The sequence below is a fragment of the Lygodium microphyllum genome, chromosome 12 (assembly GCF_053477565.2).
Source record: "Lygodium microphyllum isolate KBCC chromosome 12, Lygodium_microphyllum_v1.1.10, whole genome shotgun sequence".
Lineage (NCBI taxonomy): Eukaryota > Viridiplantae > Streptophyta > Polypodiopsida > Schizaeales > Lygodiaceae > Lygodium > Lygodium microphyllum.
The window spans coordinates 92,328,298-92,346,867 of NC_141146.1; the positions used below are offsets into that span (position 1 = coordinate 92,328,298).

The window sequence follows — 18,570 nt, forward strand, 5'->3', positions numbered from 1 at the left end:
TGTCTTGTGCTACTCCACTTTCCCCTTTTGTACTAGCTCTTCCCTCTCCTATAAATAAGAGCTCGTTTTTCTTCATTCAACATCATTTTTCTTTGCTGTAAACTCATGTACAACACCCACAGATAGCCAAAAACTGGCCCATCCATCCCCATCATCATCCCCCACTTCTCCATTATCAAATTCCTCCATATTCCCTCTTCTATCACTGCTGTTTTACAGGACAGCAAGCCTGTAAATTCATTACAGCACCTCCTTCTCGAGCTCTTTCTTCCATTTTAGCAACAAGAAGCAAGCCCTATCCATGTACTGCTAATCAACGATGGAGAAAGGCTGATTTCCCCTCTTTCTTCTCTCATACTGTGAAGAAATCAGTTCTTATCATTGCATAATAGATCATGCATGTGTGTTTGTACATCTTTGCATGATCTTGTGAGAGTGAGAATTACTTCTCCTCACTCTCAAAGTGATTGTAACTAAGCTCTTCCCTAAGGAACTTGGGTTGAGCAGAAATACATTCCTTTGGGGGCCGCGGCGGGGGGGAGGGGGGGAAAGTGGGGGGGGTTTGCCCATCTTCAACCCTCAATCTTGTCTCCATTACTTTTACATTTTCATGGCTGTAATTTTGTGAGTAATTTTCATTTTCAGCTTTAAGTGTTCATTCTCTTTTATATTAAATCTCGAAAACAAGCGAAAATCATAATTGTTAAGCATACTACGTTGTTCGGGGCATTTACAGTGGCCAATCATGATCATCCTGTAATTGTCCAATACCATAGGATCTCCACTCTTAAAGAGCAGTACTATTATGTCCCTAGACGGCCAGATGGGCACTAGTAACATCAATCACAATGGTTACAAGGTGACTTCGAATGCACTAAGGACACTTCAGAGTTAGGGCAGCCAAGTCCTATTTACAGGACTCAAGGCCCGATTGTGTTATCATTCATTTTAATGTTGGTGTAACATTAACTGTTACCGTAGTTTTAACATTTATTGTTTGTGTCAATGCTAGCATTAATTTTTATGTTCACATTATTAAAAATATTAACACTAAGTTCTAACCTTACTATCAATGTTTGTTTGGAGTGTCACGGAAAAACATTGAGATTCAAACAAAGAGGGAGGGAGAGAGAGAGAGAGAGAGAGAGAGAGAGAGAATTTAGTGTGAAAAAAGATTCGTCGAGAGAGAGAATTTAGAGAGTGAAAAAAGATTCACCAAGAGAGAGAGATCTCCTGTCTATGTTGGCACCATCTGTGCAAGCGATTAAGAAGGAAAGACGATGTGAGATGATGATTCATCTCTAGCGCTAGTGATCGACACGAGCTAACGGTATACTCGCCTGGCAAGGGTGGCACAAACGGAACAAGACAGGAGTCAAAGGTAGCCGTTCAAGGGCAGACAAGACATTCGCATGACTTAACAACTATCAGTTTGGCTGTTTTGGTTAAATGGCATAATCTTAACCCCTCCACATGGGAATCATGAGGAAGAAATGCCTATTTTTACGTCCACGTGTTGCATTACATAAACAAGGCACATAAATGTTTCGATATGTATCCTTGTTAAAATCCAACTCTCCGTCTTTGTAATCATTCAATTCTTTTCAGTCTTTAAACTACTCTTGGTTTTAAAGACAAAAGCAAGGCCTTTAAGCTGCCCCCTCCCACCCCCCACAAAAAAAAAGAAAAAAAAACATTAAATATAGACTGTTTTTGCTTCTCCTGCTCCTCTCTCTCACATTTCTTAAGCTCAAAAATTAAAAAAGCTCTCTATTTCTCCAAAACCTCTTCTCTTTACAAAGTCATGTCCTCTCACTGGCTATCTCCCTTTGATGCGCCTATTCCCATTGAACCTTAGCACATGGAGGATGCCCGTCCAGCTTCTCCCTAACCCAAACACACACACGGGCACCATCCTAAAGCTGCTTCATCTTTCAAGTTCGAAGAAGGTTCATCAATTGTGGCAATCCTCCAAGCTAAGGCCTAAAATCTAGTCCAAGTTTTGGGGCATGAATTCTTGGTGAAGTTTTAGTATTGTTTCACCTATTAATGGATTCTAAGTGGATGGAAGAGAGTGACTTGGCAAACCACTCTCACTTGTTGCAACTTTACCTTGAGGCTTTTCAATTAGAGCCAACTTTGGACTAGGCTCAATCAGATTCAATAGAGCAAGGGTCCAAGGAAATGCCTAATGATCAAGGGGGAAGTAGCACTTCTACTCTTCTAGTAATGGATAGCTCTCATGTATAGTGGAGCTTGAATGTATTCAGCATGCATCCAGGGCATTGTGCTAAAAGTCTACCATGAGGTCATTATTCAGTGTACTAGTCACTACAATTGGTATGCATATGATATGATTTTTCACCTGTAGCTTTGAAACTATACAATTGCATCAATATGCATTAGTTTGCATCAATCAATATGCATTATCAAAGATTGATTATCAGTTGCTGGTTTTCAATGAATAATCATCAGTTGTTAATTCTTCAGCTAGTTTTATGGATAGTCATGTGTTTTATGAATGCCATTGATAATTCAACCATGGTTTATGCTCAGTTTATCCAGGTTGTTCCATCAAAACACTTTTGACATAAAGTTAATGGATGCATCCATAGTGGTTTTGACTGCAATTAGAGTTCCTTTTTTATCAATTATGACTTACTTATGAGGGCTGGAAGTTTCAGCATGTGTTGGACAATAGCTGAGTACAATAGTAGGGACCAATGTTCCTTGACTATGGTGCCTATGCTTTTTCCACTTCAATTTTAGTTTGCATTTGTCACTCGACAGTACAATCAAGGACAATTGCAAGGATTTCATGGGGAAAGTCAATTAAGTGACAGTGAGACCTTAGTAGCCCCGACGATTAGTGGGTGAAAATTACCCATTAGTGTCAATGGTGACACTAGGAAATTGGCATTAATTAATTAATGAATGCCAGTTCTGAGCTAATGAGCTCTTGGGATCACTTGGATAATAAATTGGCCTAGCCAATTTAATTGTTGGCCAGTCCAATTATTTTTCTGAGCCATAAATATTTTTTAATAATTTTTTTAAATTAATATTATGAAAAAAAATTAATAAAGTTGGTTAATGCTAAAAATAGTTTTGGAAGCTATCAATTGGCAAAACTTGCCCACACAAGTGGGAAAAACATTTTTGAGGCCAAGAGAGTGAGAGGATCATTCTAGCTTGGAGAAAGCCAACTAGCAGAAGACGCTCCAAGAGCTAGGGACATGCCCAAAAGAGTCTACAACAATAGATGACAACCATTTGAGGATTGTTTCAATCAAGTAACATCATATTCGGGGTGTTCCATCATTGGAGACGACTTTCATAACTATCTAGACAAGGCAACAATTGATTTCTTCCATTTTCTTACGATGAAAGTCTGAATTTTCTCTCTCTTCAATATTCTCTCTCATCCTCCAATCTATTCTCATCCTTCCTCATCAATTTCCAACAAAATCAGCCATTAGAGGTGGAGATTTTGACTAATCTGTCCACTCGTGTTTCTTCACAATATGTAATTGCTACCCATTAAAGTGGCTAAGGAGTAGCTTGGATTCTTGGGAGCACAAAGTCATTATTGCTTTGTTTCCTTTTGCCTCGAGTGGTTTGCAGCCCTTGATGCATAGTAACAAGGAATGGCGTCCCGAGGCCCAGGAACGCCGTCCCAAATGGTTGGGCTGAATGGGGATGCCAAAATGGATGGGCATCCCCTATTACTATGCCCACACATCCATACACCACATCATATGCATACATTTTGAAATGCTATTTATGTATACCGTTTCCTCCCGCATCCCACCACCCGTCCCCGTTCCTTGCTTATAGCCGTCTTTGCCTCCATTTCTGCACTACTTCTGGCATGGTATCAGATTGCAGGATCTAGGTTCCTACTACAATTGTTCTGTTGATTACAAGTCTTTCTTTCCCATGCTGATCAGACCTGCATTTTTCAAACCAACCTCCTTTATTTTCAGCCTGTGCCTAGACTCCAACCTATCATCATCAGTTTACTACATTAGATGCTCCCCCAACCTGCAATTTTCATTTTCTGCCTCTAACCATGGCTGGGTGCCTGTTTGTACAAGCTGTTTTTGCTATTTCTAGCAGTTTTTGACTGGTTTTTCTTCATTTTGCAGCAGTTGGCCTTTGGCTTTTATCAAAATTTTTGTTACACTGCATGTGAACTCTCATTTTGTGAAGTCCTTGCTGTTGGTTTGGCTATATTATCTCTCTATATAGCTTCTATTCTCTATCTTCTCTTCTTATCCTCTCCTAATGGCTTCTCCATGCACTTCTACAGATAATAAGTTACATGCAGTACTGTGATGAAAGCTAGGTTTGTGCAAAAGCAGATTTGGTACGTTGTATGTGGAACTATTCCTTGGCCTCAACATCATTTTCCTCTTCCTAAAGATTTTCATGAGGACAACCATGAGGAAGTTGTGCTTACATGGGATTCGGATGATACACGTGCATATTCTATTCTGCTTCAATGTATTTCTAAAGACATTCTACTGGCGGATACCTCCTGCACGACATCACCAAAAATATGGTCAAAGCTTCAAATGTTGTACAAGGCACTTTCCCCCATGCGTGCTGACCCTTTATGGCCAGCTTCAACAAATAAAGTTTGAGTCCAAGGACACCATTCAGTCATTTTTGCTTTGTGTTAGTTACATAAGTACAGGACCAACTTCAACACATGCAGTCTGCCCTTCCAGAGGCACATCTCGTGGGAACAATACTCTGCAAGCTCCCCCTGGAGTTTGATGGAATGGCCAATGCCTTGTGGGTACAGACATCATCTACAACTATGAGCTTCACACATATGTCCTTGATGTTGCTTGAGCATGAGGCATCTTTGCATTTACAAGGGAGGCTTCCATCTCATTATGGAGGTTTTAGTGAGGCCTTTACAACTTCTGAGAGGGTTAACAAGAAGAAGAAGTCGAAGGCCCAATGCTGTCAATGTGGCAAGAAGGGACACTTGTGGAAGGACGACAAGAGTTAGATGCTGTCAATGTGGCAAGGAGGGACACTTGTGGAAGGACGACAAGAGTTAGCAACCTCACGAAAGAAGAAGGAGAAAAAGGAGAAGCAAGATGCTGACTCCTCCAACGAGTCATCCTTTTTCTCAAACTCCAACTCCGATCCTCTGACCAAAGGAAAGTCCATAGCATAGAAAGGGTCCACTTCTTTAAACCAAGGAAAGGGCTTGATTACCCCTTCCTCTACTGCTTTCTAGTCCAAGTAATGCGATCATCCCTCACGACTCTCCAATGCCAAAGAGGAAGTGTGAGAGGATGGTGAGATGAGCCAACCAAGCCTCATCTATACACTTATACATGTACGCAAGTTCCAAAGAATGATGCCCTTGACGCATCAACTAAAGTCTAGCAGGTTCAAATCTTGGAGCTGGGATTGACATCCAAATTCATGATAGGTTGTTATATGACAGAGAGCAGGATTGGCTCCTAGTTTAAGCTCATATGAGGGGACACTTTGACAATCTTGGCCAAAGGTGGGGAATCCATGGTCACATGTGTTCAGAGGCATTTTTGATAAGATCGTCTTATATGCTATTGCAAGACATTCTGGATGGACACAAAGATCTCTTATGACTCCTCTATTTTTAGAAGCTACAAAATTGACATCGACATTAGGTTCTCTCTCGGACACCTTGGTGATGGCTTGATCACCCACTACTTAGATATCCATGGTTTTGGAATTTTTGATAAGATGGTCTTGTATGCTATTGCGAGACATTCTAGATGGACACAAAGATCTCTTATGACTCCTCTATTTTTAGGAGCTACAGAATCGACATCAACATTAGGTTCTCTCTAGGACACCTTGGTGGTGGCTTGATCACCCACTACTTAGATATCCATGGTTCTACTGTAGTGGTTCTTTGTTGTATAGACTATGATTAGCCTTTATCATTATATCATTGTATTATATCAAATACCCCATGATCTGAGAGAGGGTATTACCAGTTTAGACGGCTCATGTGTGAGCCTAATCTATGCCAAGCATGGCTAGTTTATTAAGGCATTTTATTATGGTTATTATGATGCTTATTTGGGGCAATTTATGCTTGCCAACCAACCCCTATTTTGGCATTATTTTCTTCTTTATATACTCGGCTCCCTCCTCATTCACTTACATCATCACCCACAAGTTTTGTGGAGAGAGGGAGCCACTACCAATGCCTTGGAACCAAAGACTCACAATTGTATACATCATTCTCATGTTTAGTATATAGATTCCATTTCCCGAGCACATCTCTCAGTTCTCTTCTTTTGCAGTGTTCTATTTCTTTCTCTTCTACTTGCGTTCAGTAGTTTATTTCAGCACTTGTCTATGCTTCCATTGCTACCTCACTTTTGATAGTTATTTGCCCTATTTGACCTTCAAAAGTTGTAGCCATACAAGTATATTAAAACTTGTACCTTCTAGTGTTGTGCAGCCTATTTCAATAGTTTCACACACTTCCGTTGCTGCACCCACTTTTGACATGGTATCAAACATCCATGTTTAGGAGCTTGGTGCTGTTTTCTGCTATTGCACATCTGCTCTCACATTGCTACATTGCTGATCTACCTTCTCTTGACTGCCACTTCCTAGGAAACTCCTATCTACTGCAAAATGTCATGTTTTCCAGGCCCTGTTGCCTGCATTTTGATGTCAGCTGCCTGCATTTTCATCTTCCACATTATTTTATTACTGTATACCTGCATTTAATGATGTTACTGACTATGTTTTTCCTTCCAGCATCTGCATATTCAGTCATTTTCCTCACTGCATGCTGGGCAAGTGATCTTTCAGGCCCTATTGGCTGCATTTAACCAGATTTTACCTGATTTCAGCAAACATTTTTGTGATCATCTGTCTCTACACTACATGTGACCCCCTTTCCTATACTCTCTCTATTTCTCATCTTTGCTTTATCTTCTTATCCTATCCTCTTCAAATAGCACTTCCATCTTCATAGTCCCGATTAACTAACCTGGAGTGTTGTTATGAAAGCATGGTTTGTGTAGAAGTGATTATGGTACATGGTTTTAGAACCTATTGTACGGCTCCGGACTCCAACTCCTCTTCTTAATGATTGGGACCATGGTGATGATGAGGAAGTTGTACTTATATGGGATACCAATGATGCTCGTGCATATTTTTCTCTTCTCTAAGGCATTTCTAAAGAGGTCCTTCCCACAATTACCTCTTGCATGACACATTCAGAGGTGTGGAAGAAGCTACAAATATTGTATGAGACTCCATCAACCATGCAAGCTCGTGCCCTCTATGGTTAGCTCCAACGGATGAAGTTCAAGCCTAAAGATACTATATAGTCATTCTTACTTTGTGTTATAAAAGTACATGATCAAATTTGACACATATAGTCCATCCTTCCAAAGGCTCATCTTGTGGGGACTGTACTCTATAAGCTCCCATTGGACTCTAGAGTTTGATAGAGTCGCCAATGCTTTACAAGCCCAAGCATCCTCAACACCAATGAGCTTCACTCATATGTCCTCTATGTTGCTTGAGCATGAGGTATCCTTGAGGTTACAAGGAAGGCTTCCATCTAGGTATAGTAGCCATGACAAGGCATTTGCAACTTCAGAGAGGGATGGTAGGAAGAAGAAAATGAAGGCTTAAAGCTATCACTATGAGAAGAAGGGATACTTACGTAAGATTTGCAAGGAGTTAGCAACATCGCAAAAGAAGCAAGATACAGACTTGTCCAATGAATTGCCATCCTCCTCCAACTCTAACTCTGATTCAGATCCTTCAGCCAAGGCCCAGAAGGGATCATCTTCCAATGAAAAGGCAAAGAGCATGGTTGCCCCTACTTTTGCTACTTTATAGCGCTAGTGATGCTGTCATCCCTCTCCACTACCAAAGAGGGAGAGTGAAAGGGTGGTGAGGTGTGGCAATTGAGCCTCATCTATATATGTATATAGATGCACAAGATCCAAAGAGGAATATTCCCTAATGCATCAACCAAAGTCTGACAAGTTTTAAAATCTTGGAGGTGGGATTCATATCTACATTCAGGATGAGCTATTCTCGATAAAAAGCGGAATTGGCTTCTAGTCCAAACTCACATGAGAAGATAATTGGCTCTCTAGCCAAAGGCGAGGACTCCATGGTTGTATATGCTCAAATGACAGAGACATTTCTAACACAATTGTTACATATGCTATTGGAGAAGCATTGTTGACAAGCATAAATAGATGCTATGACTACTTACTATTTTCACAAGCTGCTATGATTAGCACTATCACCACGTTCTCTCCAAGGCACCTTGATGGTGACTAATCACCCACTGCTTCGGTATCCAATTCTAATGGTTATTGTTGTATGTACTATGATAAGCCATTATCCTTGTATATTGTATTGTACCCAATCATCCATGATCTAAGGAGGGTGTTAGCAGATTAGTCAATCAATGTGTGAGGTTGGTTGTGTTTCAATGGACTATGCATTTCTTTTCCGGAGTGGATTAGTGGGCAATTATTTATAGCCGGGCTTACTCCTCTTTGTCCTATTGGAGAGAGTAAGCTGGTGCCAATGCTCATCCAATTGGAGATAGGAAGCTAGTGTCAATGCCCATCCAGTTTGTGACTCGTTGTTGTATTTGATTTCTCTCTTTGCAATGTTCTTCTCTATCTTTGCAGTCTCTCTCTTCACTCGTGTTGTGCAGTCTATTTTAGCAGCCTCACACGCTTCCATCACTGCATACACTTCTGACAAAATAGAGATCTATGTGCCCATGACTAACAGGGCCATTTCACACAAATTGTGTCGTGAAATAGTAACCTGGCAAGGAGTCACACTCCTCTGCCCTAAGCCTTGTCACGCAGTCGATCCCTCTACCTAAGTCCCCTTTCAATGAAGCTCTCCTTTCATGCATCTCCGTCTTCTTTCTGGGAGGGGACTGCTAATTGCATCGAGAACCAAAATAACGAAACTACGTGTCAACACGCAGTCAAGGACGGACGGACGCGCGCGCGCGCACACACACACTCTCTCTCTCTCTCTCTCTCTCTCTCTCTCTCTCTGGAGGGATGAGATACCTGCGCTATCCTTCGAGCACGCTTCTTGGCATTCTGTCTGCGCGTGTGATTCATGCCCCATTGCTTCCATACAAGGCCGCCCGAGGTCTTCTTCACGATCTCTAGCACTCTGGTGGCTGCAAACGCCATGCCCGCTCTCACCTGCCCTCCTCCGAAATTATAAGCATACCTGAACTGCGAGCTATCATAGTTAAAATTAAAACTCTTTAGTTTCAAGAGAGTGCTAGCTAAGGGGGAGGAATTAAGAAGATTTTACAAACTTCATTAAGGGGCTTAAAGCTTTAATCCTCCATGCACGTCAATGCATGGGACTTTATCCAAAACATCTTGAGCAAACCTATGCAAAAGCATGAAGCAATGGAAGCAGAGAGTGTTGGGGAGAATTCAAGTTTGAGTCAAAGCAATGAAACAATAGCTTTGTCCCACAAACAGAAGTGGAAAGACCTAGGGTCGAATGAATATAGCGAGCTTGAGACAATATTGAAAGAGGCTAGGAAGCAGAAGGGAAGGGACTTGATCAACACTTCAAAGGATAACAAGCTTAGGCTAGAAGCTAATCCCTAACTCATCTCAAACATCCTTGCAAAGATCTTTAAGTGCAATAGAGAAAGTAACATGGAAGGCATGTTGAGAAAGGTGGTGTTGGATGGAAATAAGATATGCAACAATGTGCTCCATTTCACTACCAAGGCATTTTTTTGTCTTTTTAGTTGGAAGATCGCCAAGATCTATGGACGTATCGACATGGTTTAACACCATGGTTAATGGGGAGGGTTCTATCAGTCAAATATAATACAGGGCAAAGGCTTCTTTGAAGTTGTCTTTGATAGAAGGGAGGCTACTCGGAAAATTATGGCACATAGCATATATCTTTAGGTCTTGGACCTCATGTATGTCATGCCATGGTGGCCCCTAGAGATTGAATAGGATGCTATCAAGAAGAAGTGCCCAATTTGGGTTGAGATACATAAGCTCCCAACGTACGTATGGAACCTATTGCTCGATATTGCAAAAGGGAAGGACATTGTATGTTCCTCCACTCACAAGCCCTTACAAGAATATTGCAAAGTTATTAAAAGAATAAAGAATAAAGTGATAGTGATGGGTACTTGCCACCTATAGTGTACAGGTGTGCAGTCACAGTGTGTGAAATAAATACAAGGTGGTGTAAACACACATGCCTTTACCCCCAACAATTTCCTACTTAAAGGCGAATGTGCCTCTAGCGTGAGGAGAAAACAAGAAAAAAAAGCGATAAAGTACAAATATACATAAAGTACAATAGGATTATGAATACACGTCATCTCATCATACACCCATCATCTTCATATGAAAGGCAAAACGTTCTACTAAGAGACTTTTAGTGAGCATATGTACAAGATTATCATCGGTTAAGATCTTGACAAGCTCACCATACTAGTCCTCTACTACCTCCTTGATGAAATAAGAGCGCACCTCGATGTGCATTGTCTTTGCATGGAATACAAGAATTCTTGGCCAACTCAGTAGTACTCATAGAATCCAAATGCAAGATAGGAGTAATAGTAATACCAAGGTGTGCCATCAGAAGGCCTAACCATAGGGCCTCCTTGCAAGTCTCAATGGCTACAATAGCATGCAAAACATCCAATAAATAGCACCTCCGGCAAAAATGAAGACACACCAAGAGATGGACTTCCTAATATCTACAATCCTGCATAATTGGAGTCAGTGTAACCCATAACTATAGTATCCCGGCTACCATAGCAAACACTCATATCTACAGTGCCTTTCAGATACCTCATGATACCCTTCACAATATTCCAATGTTGTCGACTAAATGTAGCCATATAAGATATTGCATCTCCTATTGTAAATGTTATGTCAACAGGATGAGTGGTTATCATAGCATACATCAAATTGTCCATTGCAAATGTATAAGGGATCTAGGCCATCTCAACCTTCTACTTGTCTAACTAAGGATAGGGACAGCCAATAGACTTAACATTCTACATATGAAATCACTCAGGCACCTTTTGTAAGTACATTTGTTGTGATAGGTAAAGAAGCCCCTTAAAGCGATTGTGCATGATATACATACCAAGAATATGTAAGGCGTGTTCCATGTCCTTCATCTCAAACCTCTTCTTAAGCTAAGCATACCAAGAATATGTGAGGTGTGCCCCATGTCCTTCTGCTCTTCTTAAACTGAGTCTTCAAGGCATCCAACTCATCACAAGCTCTCCAAACAATCAACATATCATCAACATACAGTACAGAGATAATAAGGCTACCACCATGGACCTTCTTTGTGTATAAACATAGATCCATATGACTAGGAGTATATCCTTGTGAATGCATGAAAGTATCAAACTTATGGTACCATTCCCTAGGTGCCTACTTAAGGCCATAAAGGCTCTTTCTCAACTTGCATACTAGGTGCTCCCTACCCTTTTCCATATAACCCTTAGGATGCTGCATATAGATATCCTCATGTAAGTTCTTATGCAAAAAAGCTATTTTCACATCCATTTAATAATGGTCCAAATCTAACTATGCAACTAAGGCCAAGACCAAACATAGGATAGCCATCTTGACTACAAGAGAAAAGACTTCATCAAATTCAACACTATACTCCTACTTAAAGCCCTTAGTAATTAATCGGGCCTTGTATGCTGGCCCTTGGGACATTCGTGGATGCTCTTCAACTTGTATACCCACTTGCATGGCAATGCATATTCCCACTAGGTAAAGGAACCAAATCCCATGTTTGGTTTTTCTGCTATGAATTAAACTCAAACTGTATGGTCTTCTCCCAAGAGTGATTATTTTCTCGGTGCATTGCCTCCTTGTACATGTAACAGGCTCACCACTATAACATAGTCCATGGAAGGTGCAAACTGATTGGATTGACGTCTATCTCATAGTAAACCATCTCAAAACAAGCTTTGGAACTTGTAAATCCTGTCTAACATCATGGTTATGGGCCATTAGAGCATCAACTATATGCTTTGGGGCTTGTACATCCTATCTAACATCATGGTCATGGGTCATTGGAGCATCAACTATAGGCTATCTAGCTAGTTGTACAGTAATAGGAGGCTCCTCTTGAAAGATCGCCCTATGTACCTCAACTACTTGCTCATGCTACTTATGCATCCTGTCCTCGTGAAAGATAACCTCATGGATGTGGATGACATTTTGACTTTTGGATCCCATGAGCGATAGCCCATCTCACCTGCATCCCCATAACCAAGAAAGATGCATTTCACTAACTTAGGATCCAACTTATTGTGTTTATCCTTGGGTACATGGTAGAAAGCCATGCACATATGAGGGAGGTTTGCCAAAACCTTCCTCCTTTGCAACTTGACAAGCAATAGTAGTGCATGGGGATCTATTTATCAAATGTACGGTAGTAGTAACTACCTCAACCCAAAAATGTTGTGGTAAGCCTGCCTAACTAAGCATACTGCGAACTCTTTCCAAAATGGTCATGTTCATGTGCTCAACAATACTATTTTTGGATGGGGTGTATTGGGTGGTTAGCTAACACTCAATACCCCTCTCATCATAAAACTGCTCAAATGCTTTAGAACCATGAACACCTCCATTTTCAGACCTCAAGCATTTTAGTCTATACCTTGACTAATACTTAACAAGAGCAAGCCAAGGCTGAAAGGTAGATAAGACATCTAGTTTCTGCTCAATAGGATATGTCCAAACCTTATGCAAATAATCATTAATAAATGTAATAAAATACTATGTGCCACCCAATGACTAATATGGCATGGGATCACATACATCGGAATGCACAAGAGCTAGAGGTTCACCCATGTGTGTAATGCGAAACATCTTATGAGAACTATGTGTTTGTCTGCCATAAAGACAATGGTCACAAGAATCAAAACATTTGTAGTCAAGATGTAGAAGATATTAAATGAGTAAGCATTTTCATTCCCTTTAAGGATATGTATCCAAGGTGACGATGCCATAAAGATACATGCGGTATGTTACACATCTATCCTGTCCAAACCTACATATCCTTCGAATGGAGCCGCCACAGCTACCCATCTTCATCACCGCCAAGCTTGACAGTGAATGTGATCTCCTCATGTTCTGCAAAAATATTTGCAATATCCACATCCTCATCTGCATCATCTCTTGGCTCAAGTCCATCATAACTCATCATCCAACTCCTCAACTGCATAGGTTGCATCATCTCTCCTCTTTAACAATTTGATTCTCTTCCCTGCAATTGGAATCCGCAAGGCCATACCATCAAGCTCTGCTAAGGAATATGTAGCATTGTCATGGACATACTGCACCAAATAAGGCCCATCAATTACAATTAAATTCTATGGAATTATTCTCATTTTTTATGAATTTTACAATAACTATTGAAAATTAATATAATATATTGACACTTTTTCCTTAAAATTGGTGCACAGATTGATCGTCGTAAGCGCACGTAGTGAGCGTCAGAAGGTCCCCAAGAACAAAAGAACTCTACTTTTTGCACACAAATCAATGAAGAAAGCTTGCATGACATGAATAAGAGACCAATTGGGTGCAATCTCCCCCCATGCCTTGTGTGAGCGCTCCACAAAGCATGTATTTAATATATTATTCATCTTCAAGCTCAAATAATAGCCCAAATGACAAAATAGCACGCTTTAGCTTTTGAGTTTGCTTTTGTGCAAATAAAGAATTAAAGCTAATGGGCACCCAAGAAGTCAGGCGGTACCCAAATATAATGTCCAATACAAATATTTAAATCGTGCGCCCATGCGCATACAAAAATAATAAATAAATATCAAACACTTTGATAAATAAGTGCGACAAAATATAGGCGCCATGCCTAAGATACGCGCCCATCAAAATTTGACGAGAATTTGAATACACGCTATCCTTCAATGCTTTCCACTGCCACCATTGCTTGCTCTACACATCAACTGAAGCATTCACAATTGTTAGAAAAATAATACAATTAAACCGACAAAAGTGAATACCTAGCAGTCTTCAAATACATAAATAAATTGGTTAGAAATCAATCCTAACCTTAATTTATCACGGGTGCACACTCTAAACTCATAAACGTTTATTAATTTAAATATGTATTTTGCAGAATCACCCACTATGGAATCACCCATGTACACATAAAATTAACAAAACGCCCGAAAAGGATAGGCGTCCCCATCGACTTCTCGCACAAAGAATCCACTTTATGTATGAGCCCCGGTAATAAAATTTTACGAAATCCACCGCAAAACCTCACGGAATCCACCGTGCAGTTCTAGTAGTCATAAAGTTAGTATCTATAATAGTTTCAGGCTCAAGGATTTCAGTTTCATCATCTAGCAAAGGAGGATTTTTATAGACAGGGTGTATAGGTAATTGGCCTCTAAAGGGTCGTAATAAACTAATATGGAAGGTGTTGTGAATTTTCCAATGGTGTGGTAGTTCTAGTTTAAATGCATTGTCATTGATTTTGTGTATGATCTTGAATGGTCCATAAAATCTAGGTGCTAATTTCACAACCAGGTGTTTATCTACACTTTGTAATCTTCGTTTTTCTATGTGTAACCAAACATAATCATTAACTTTAAGATTCATAGCCTGTCTTTTCTTATTTGCTTGTTTTGTATATGATTGCTGGGCTTTGGCAATCATATCTTTAACTTCATAAAAAATAGTGGCATGCATGTTAGCAATATCATCAGCAGTTTGAATTTTGTCTGATAATGATGCAGCAGGTGTAGACAATCGATATCCATAAATAACTTCAAATGGTGCTTTCTTTGTAGCTGTATGTGGTGTATTATTATATGCAAACTGAAGTAAATGTAGATGTGTATCCCATGTGTGTGGTTTTGAAATGGTGTAAGCACATAAAAGATCTAAAATAGTACTGTTAGTAGCTTCTGTTTGACCGTTTGTTTCAGGATGAAATACAGATGAAAAATCAATCTTTGTTCCTGAATTAGCAAACAAAGTAATCGAAAAATTATTACAGAATCTAGAATCACGATCAGAAATAATAACTTTTGGTAAACCATGGTTACTGAAAATAGTTTTCAAAAACATTTGAGCAGCTTGAGATGCAGTTAAAGTTTTCTTGCATGGAATAAAATATGCTTGTTTGCTAAGCGTGTCTATAACAGTCCAAATTATATCATGATTAGCTTTAGTGTTAGGTAAACTAGTGTGATAAAATCCATTGAAATCTGTTCCCATGGTCGTGATGGAGTAGATAATGGCATTAGTAAACCATATTGTTTACCATGGTGTCTTTTAACTTATTGACAAACTAAACATTCAAATACAAAGTTAGATACATCAGTGTCCATATGTGGCCAATAAAAATCTTCAGTCAATGTACGCAAAGTAGATATAATACCTCTATGACCTTGATATGGAGGACAATGAATTTCATGCAAAACAAATGATCGAAATGGAACAGTCACACATAATCTCTTTTCATAAAACATGAATCCATTATTGTAAGATAGTGAATCAATAGGAATCCAATTATTTGCAACTAGTTTATTCCAATCAGCTTGAAAAGTAAGATCCTGATGATAAGTATCTTTCATAAGGATAAGGAAATCAAATGATATCACAAAAATATTGTGAATTGTCGGTCTTCTACTCAAAGCGTCGGCTACAACATTCTCTTTTCCTGGTTGATATTGTATAAGGGGATGAAAACTTTGAATAAAAGCGGCCCATTTAATGTGTCGGTCAGATATTTGTGGTTGACTCTAAGGACATGTCTAATACTTTGTTGGTCAGTTTTGATCATAAATTCAGATCCCATTAAATAATGTTTCCATTGACGTAAGGCTTGTACTACGGCTAGCAAATCTTTATCATATGTAGAATATTTAAGTTCAGATGGTTTGAGTTTACAGCTAGAGGAGGCTATGGGATGATTATATTGCATAAGGACGTCTCCTATTCCAGATCCACTAGTGTTAGTAACTACTAAGAAGAATGGTCTATTGAAATCAGGTAGTTGTAATACAGGAGCATGAGTTAAAGCATGTTTCAATAAATCAAAGGATTTTTGTTGATTGTCAGACCAGTTATACACAATACCCTTCTTTAAAAGTTTTGTCAAAGGTAATGCAAGTAATGAGAAATTCTGCACAAACTTTCTGTAAAAGCTAGCAAGACCTAGAAAAGAACGTAACATGCACATTTTTGGGTATGGGCCAATTTAAAATTGCTTCTATCTTTTTAGGGTCAACTTTAATACCTTCTGATGAAATAATATGACCTAGATATTCAATTTCTGTTTGAAAGAATTCACTCTTTTCTGGATTAGCATATAATTGATTGTCTTTTAACAACTTAAACTAAAGACAAATATTCATAATGCTCATTCTCATTTTTACTGAATACTAATATATCATCAAAGAATACTATGACACAATACTGATGTTTCAAAAATATGCGATTCATCATGCGACTAAATGTGGCTGGTGCATTCGTTAAACCAAAAGGCATAACTAGAAATTTATAGTGTCCAAATTGTGTTCTAAATGCAGTTTTGAATATATCAAATTTATCCAATCTTACTTGATGATAATCAGATTTAAGATCTATCTTATTAAATATGGCAGATCCTTGTAGTTTATCCATAAGATCATCTACCCTAGGAATCGGATATCTATTCTTAACAGTAATTTTATTTAGGGCACGATAATCAATGCACATGCGATAAGTATTATTCTTCTTCTTCACTAATAAAATAGGTGCACCAAATGGAGAACTACAATGTCTAATTAATCCTTTGTTAAGCAATTCCTCTATTTGATTTTGAATTTCTTTCTGTTCAATTTGGTTATGTCTATATGGTGCTTTACATAGTGGTTGTGTTCCAGGAATTAAATCTATTTTGTTATCTTCAGGACGTGAAAGTGGTAGTTCAGGTGGTAAATCAACAGCAAAACAATCTTGAAATTGGGCAAGAAATTATGTATGCCTAGGATGCATCTGTTTTTCTTTAGCTTGAATTTCATTCACCCATATTAAATAAGATTTGCTACTTTTATGTAATGCACGTTTAGCTTGAGTATGAGTAAGCAGTTGAAAATTATTGGAAGCGTGCATACCATGCAATGTGATTTGTTTTCCTTGAAAATAAATTTTAATTGAATGCGTAGAATAGTCTATATTAGGATTATATTGATGACGCCAAGGCATTCCTAAGACAATGTCACTAGACTACAAAGGTACAACTAGGAAATTTTTTTGTTCAACATATTCTCCAATTTTAATTTCTAAATTATGCACCTCTTGTGTTCCATTATATCTCGTGCCTAGGAATGCAGCCTTAATGTGATAATGTGTAGAAATAGTTTGTAAATTCAATTCTTTGACTAACTTTGCAGAAATAAAGGGATTTGACTGTGAGGATGGCTTAGGGTTTGGATTGGTGTTTGATGGCAAAGCAGGTGGTCGTGTCCAAGACTTACGGAATGAAGATGGAAGAAAACGACTTTGATTGAATCTTCGAAAATTTGAATTGAATTGTTTGGAACTATAGTTACCATTAGTTGGAAATTGTTGTGGTCGCTTGTCTCTTTTGCGAATCTTGTCTTCAGTGTCACGAGCTAAGAAAATTGCATCTTCAAGGGTTGTTGGCTTGAATATATTGACTTCAGCATAGAAATGTCCAAGTAGGCCAGACATAAACTTGCGTTTATGAGTTGCTTCAGGTACATCTTCGAGCATTCGGAGTTGCACAAGAGCATTCCAGAAACGTTCAGTGTATTGGGAAATAGGTTCGCGATCTCTTTGCTGTAGAGGATCCCATTGCTTGATGGCTTTTTTATGGAATTGAGGAGGAAGGAAATTCTGTAAAAATTTCTTTTGCAAAGTCTCCCAAGTAGTAGGGCAATCAACGCTCTTGCAGACCATAGTCCACCATAAGGATGCTCGGTCAACTAAATGGTTAGTGACACATTTAATTTTGTCTTTCTCAGCATATGTTTCTTCATGGAAGTAATCATCAAATTGACTGATAAAAGCAAGTATAGTCTTTCCATCGCGTGATCCATTGAAAGTATGAAATTTGAAGTTTCTTTTACTTATCTTTGTTTCTTTGCGAATGGATTGGGCTTCAAGTGTTGCATCAATGGTATGTCGTATAAGATCTTCAGGTTGCGGTCCATCTTGGTCGGTGGTAGATCGTTGCAGATTGGCCAATTGAACTTGCAAAGCTTGTCGGGCTCTTCGTTCTTCTTCAAGCTGCATCATAATCAAATCCAACTTTTGCTCCATCATTGGTTCGGGTAGATCACCTTCAACCATAAGATCGTCCATGTTTTGTTCAGTCATCCTGTAAAATCCAAAAAACCTCACACTCTCGAAATCTTATTAGCAGGATGAGCATAGCTCAAAGGCGGGTATACAAGGCTTGTATATTTTGTTTGGCTTTTATAGTCTTCTCTTTTACGATTGCGGTATTCGTTGTCACAACTGTCTG

The 18,570-nt window shown here is 39.1% G+C and overlaps 1 protein-coding gene across 2 annotated transcripts in view; it reads right to left on the reverse strand.

The window, feature by feature from the left end:
• Window positions 1–9,360, reverse strand: part of LOC148028035 (uncharacterized) — a 49,407-nt gene extending 40,047 nt beyond the window's left edge. The window contains exon 1 of one of the 2 annotated variants that reach the window (XM_087688985.1): window positions 9,096–9,318. In XM_087688985.1, coding sequence (XP_087545111.1) covers window positions 9,096–9,224 — 129 coding nt within the window. In that variant the 5' untranslated portion in view covers window positions 9,225–9,318. Of the gene's footprint in view, window positions 1–9,095 lie in introns of both variants that reach the window. The other variant, XM_087688986.1, reaches the window with a different exon arrangement.
• Between the last annotated feature and the right edge of the window lie 9,210 nt (window positions 9,361–18,570).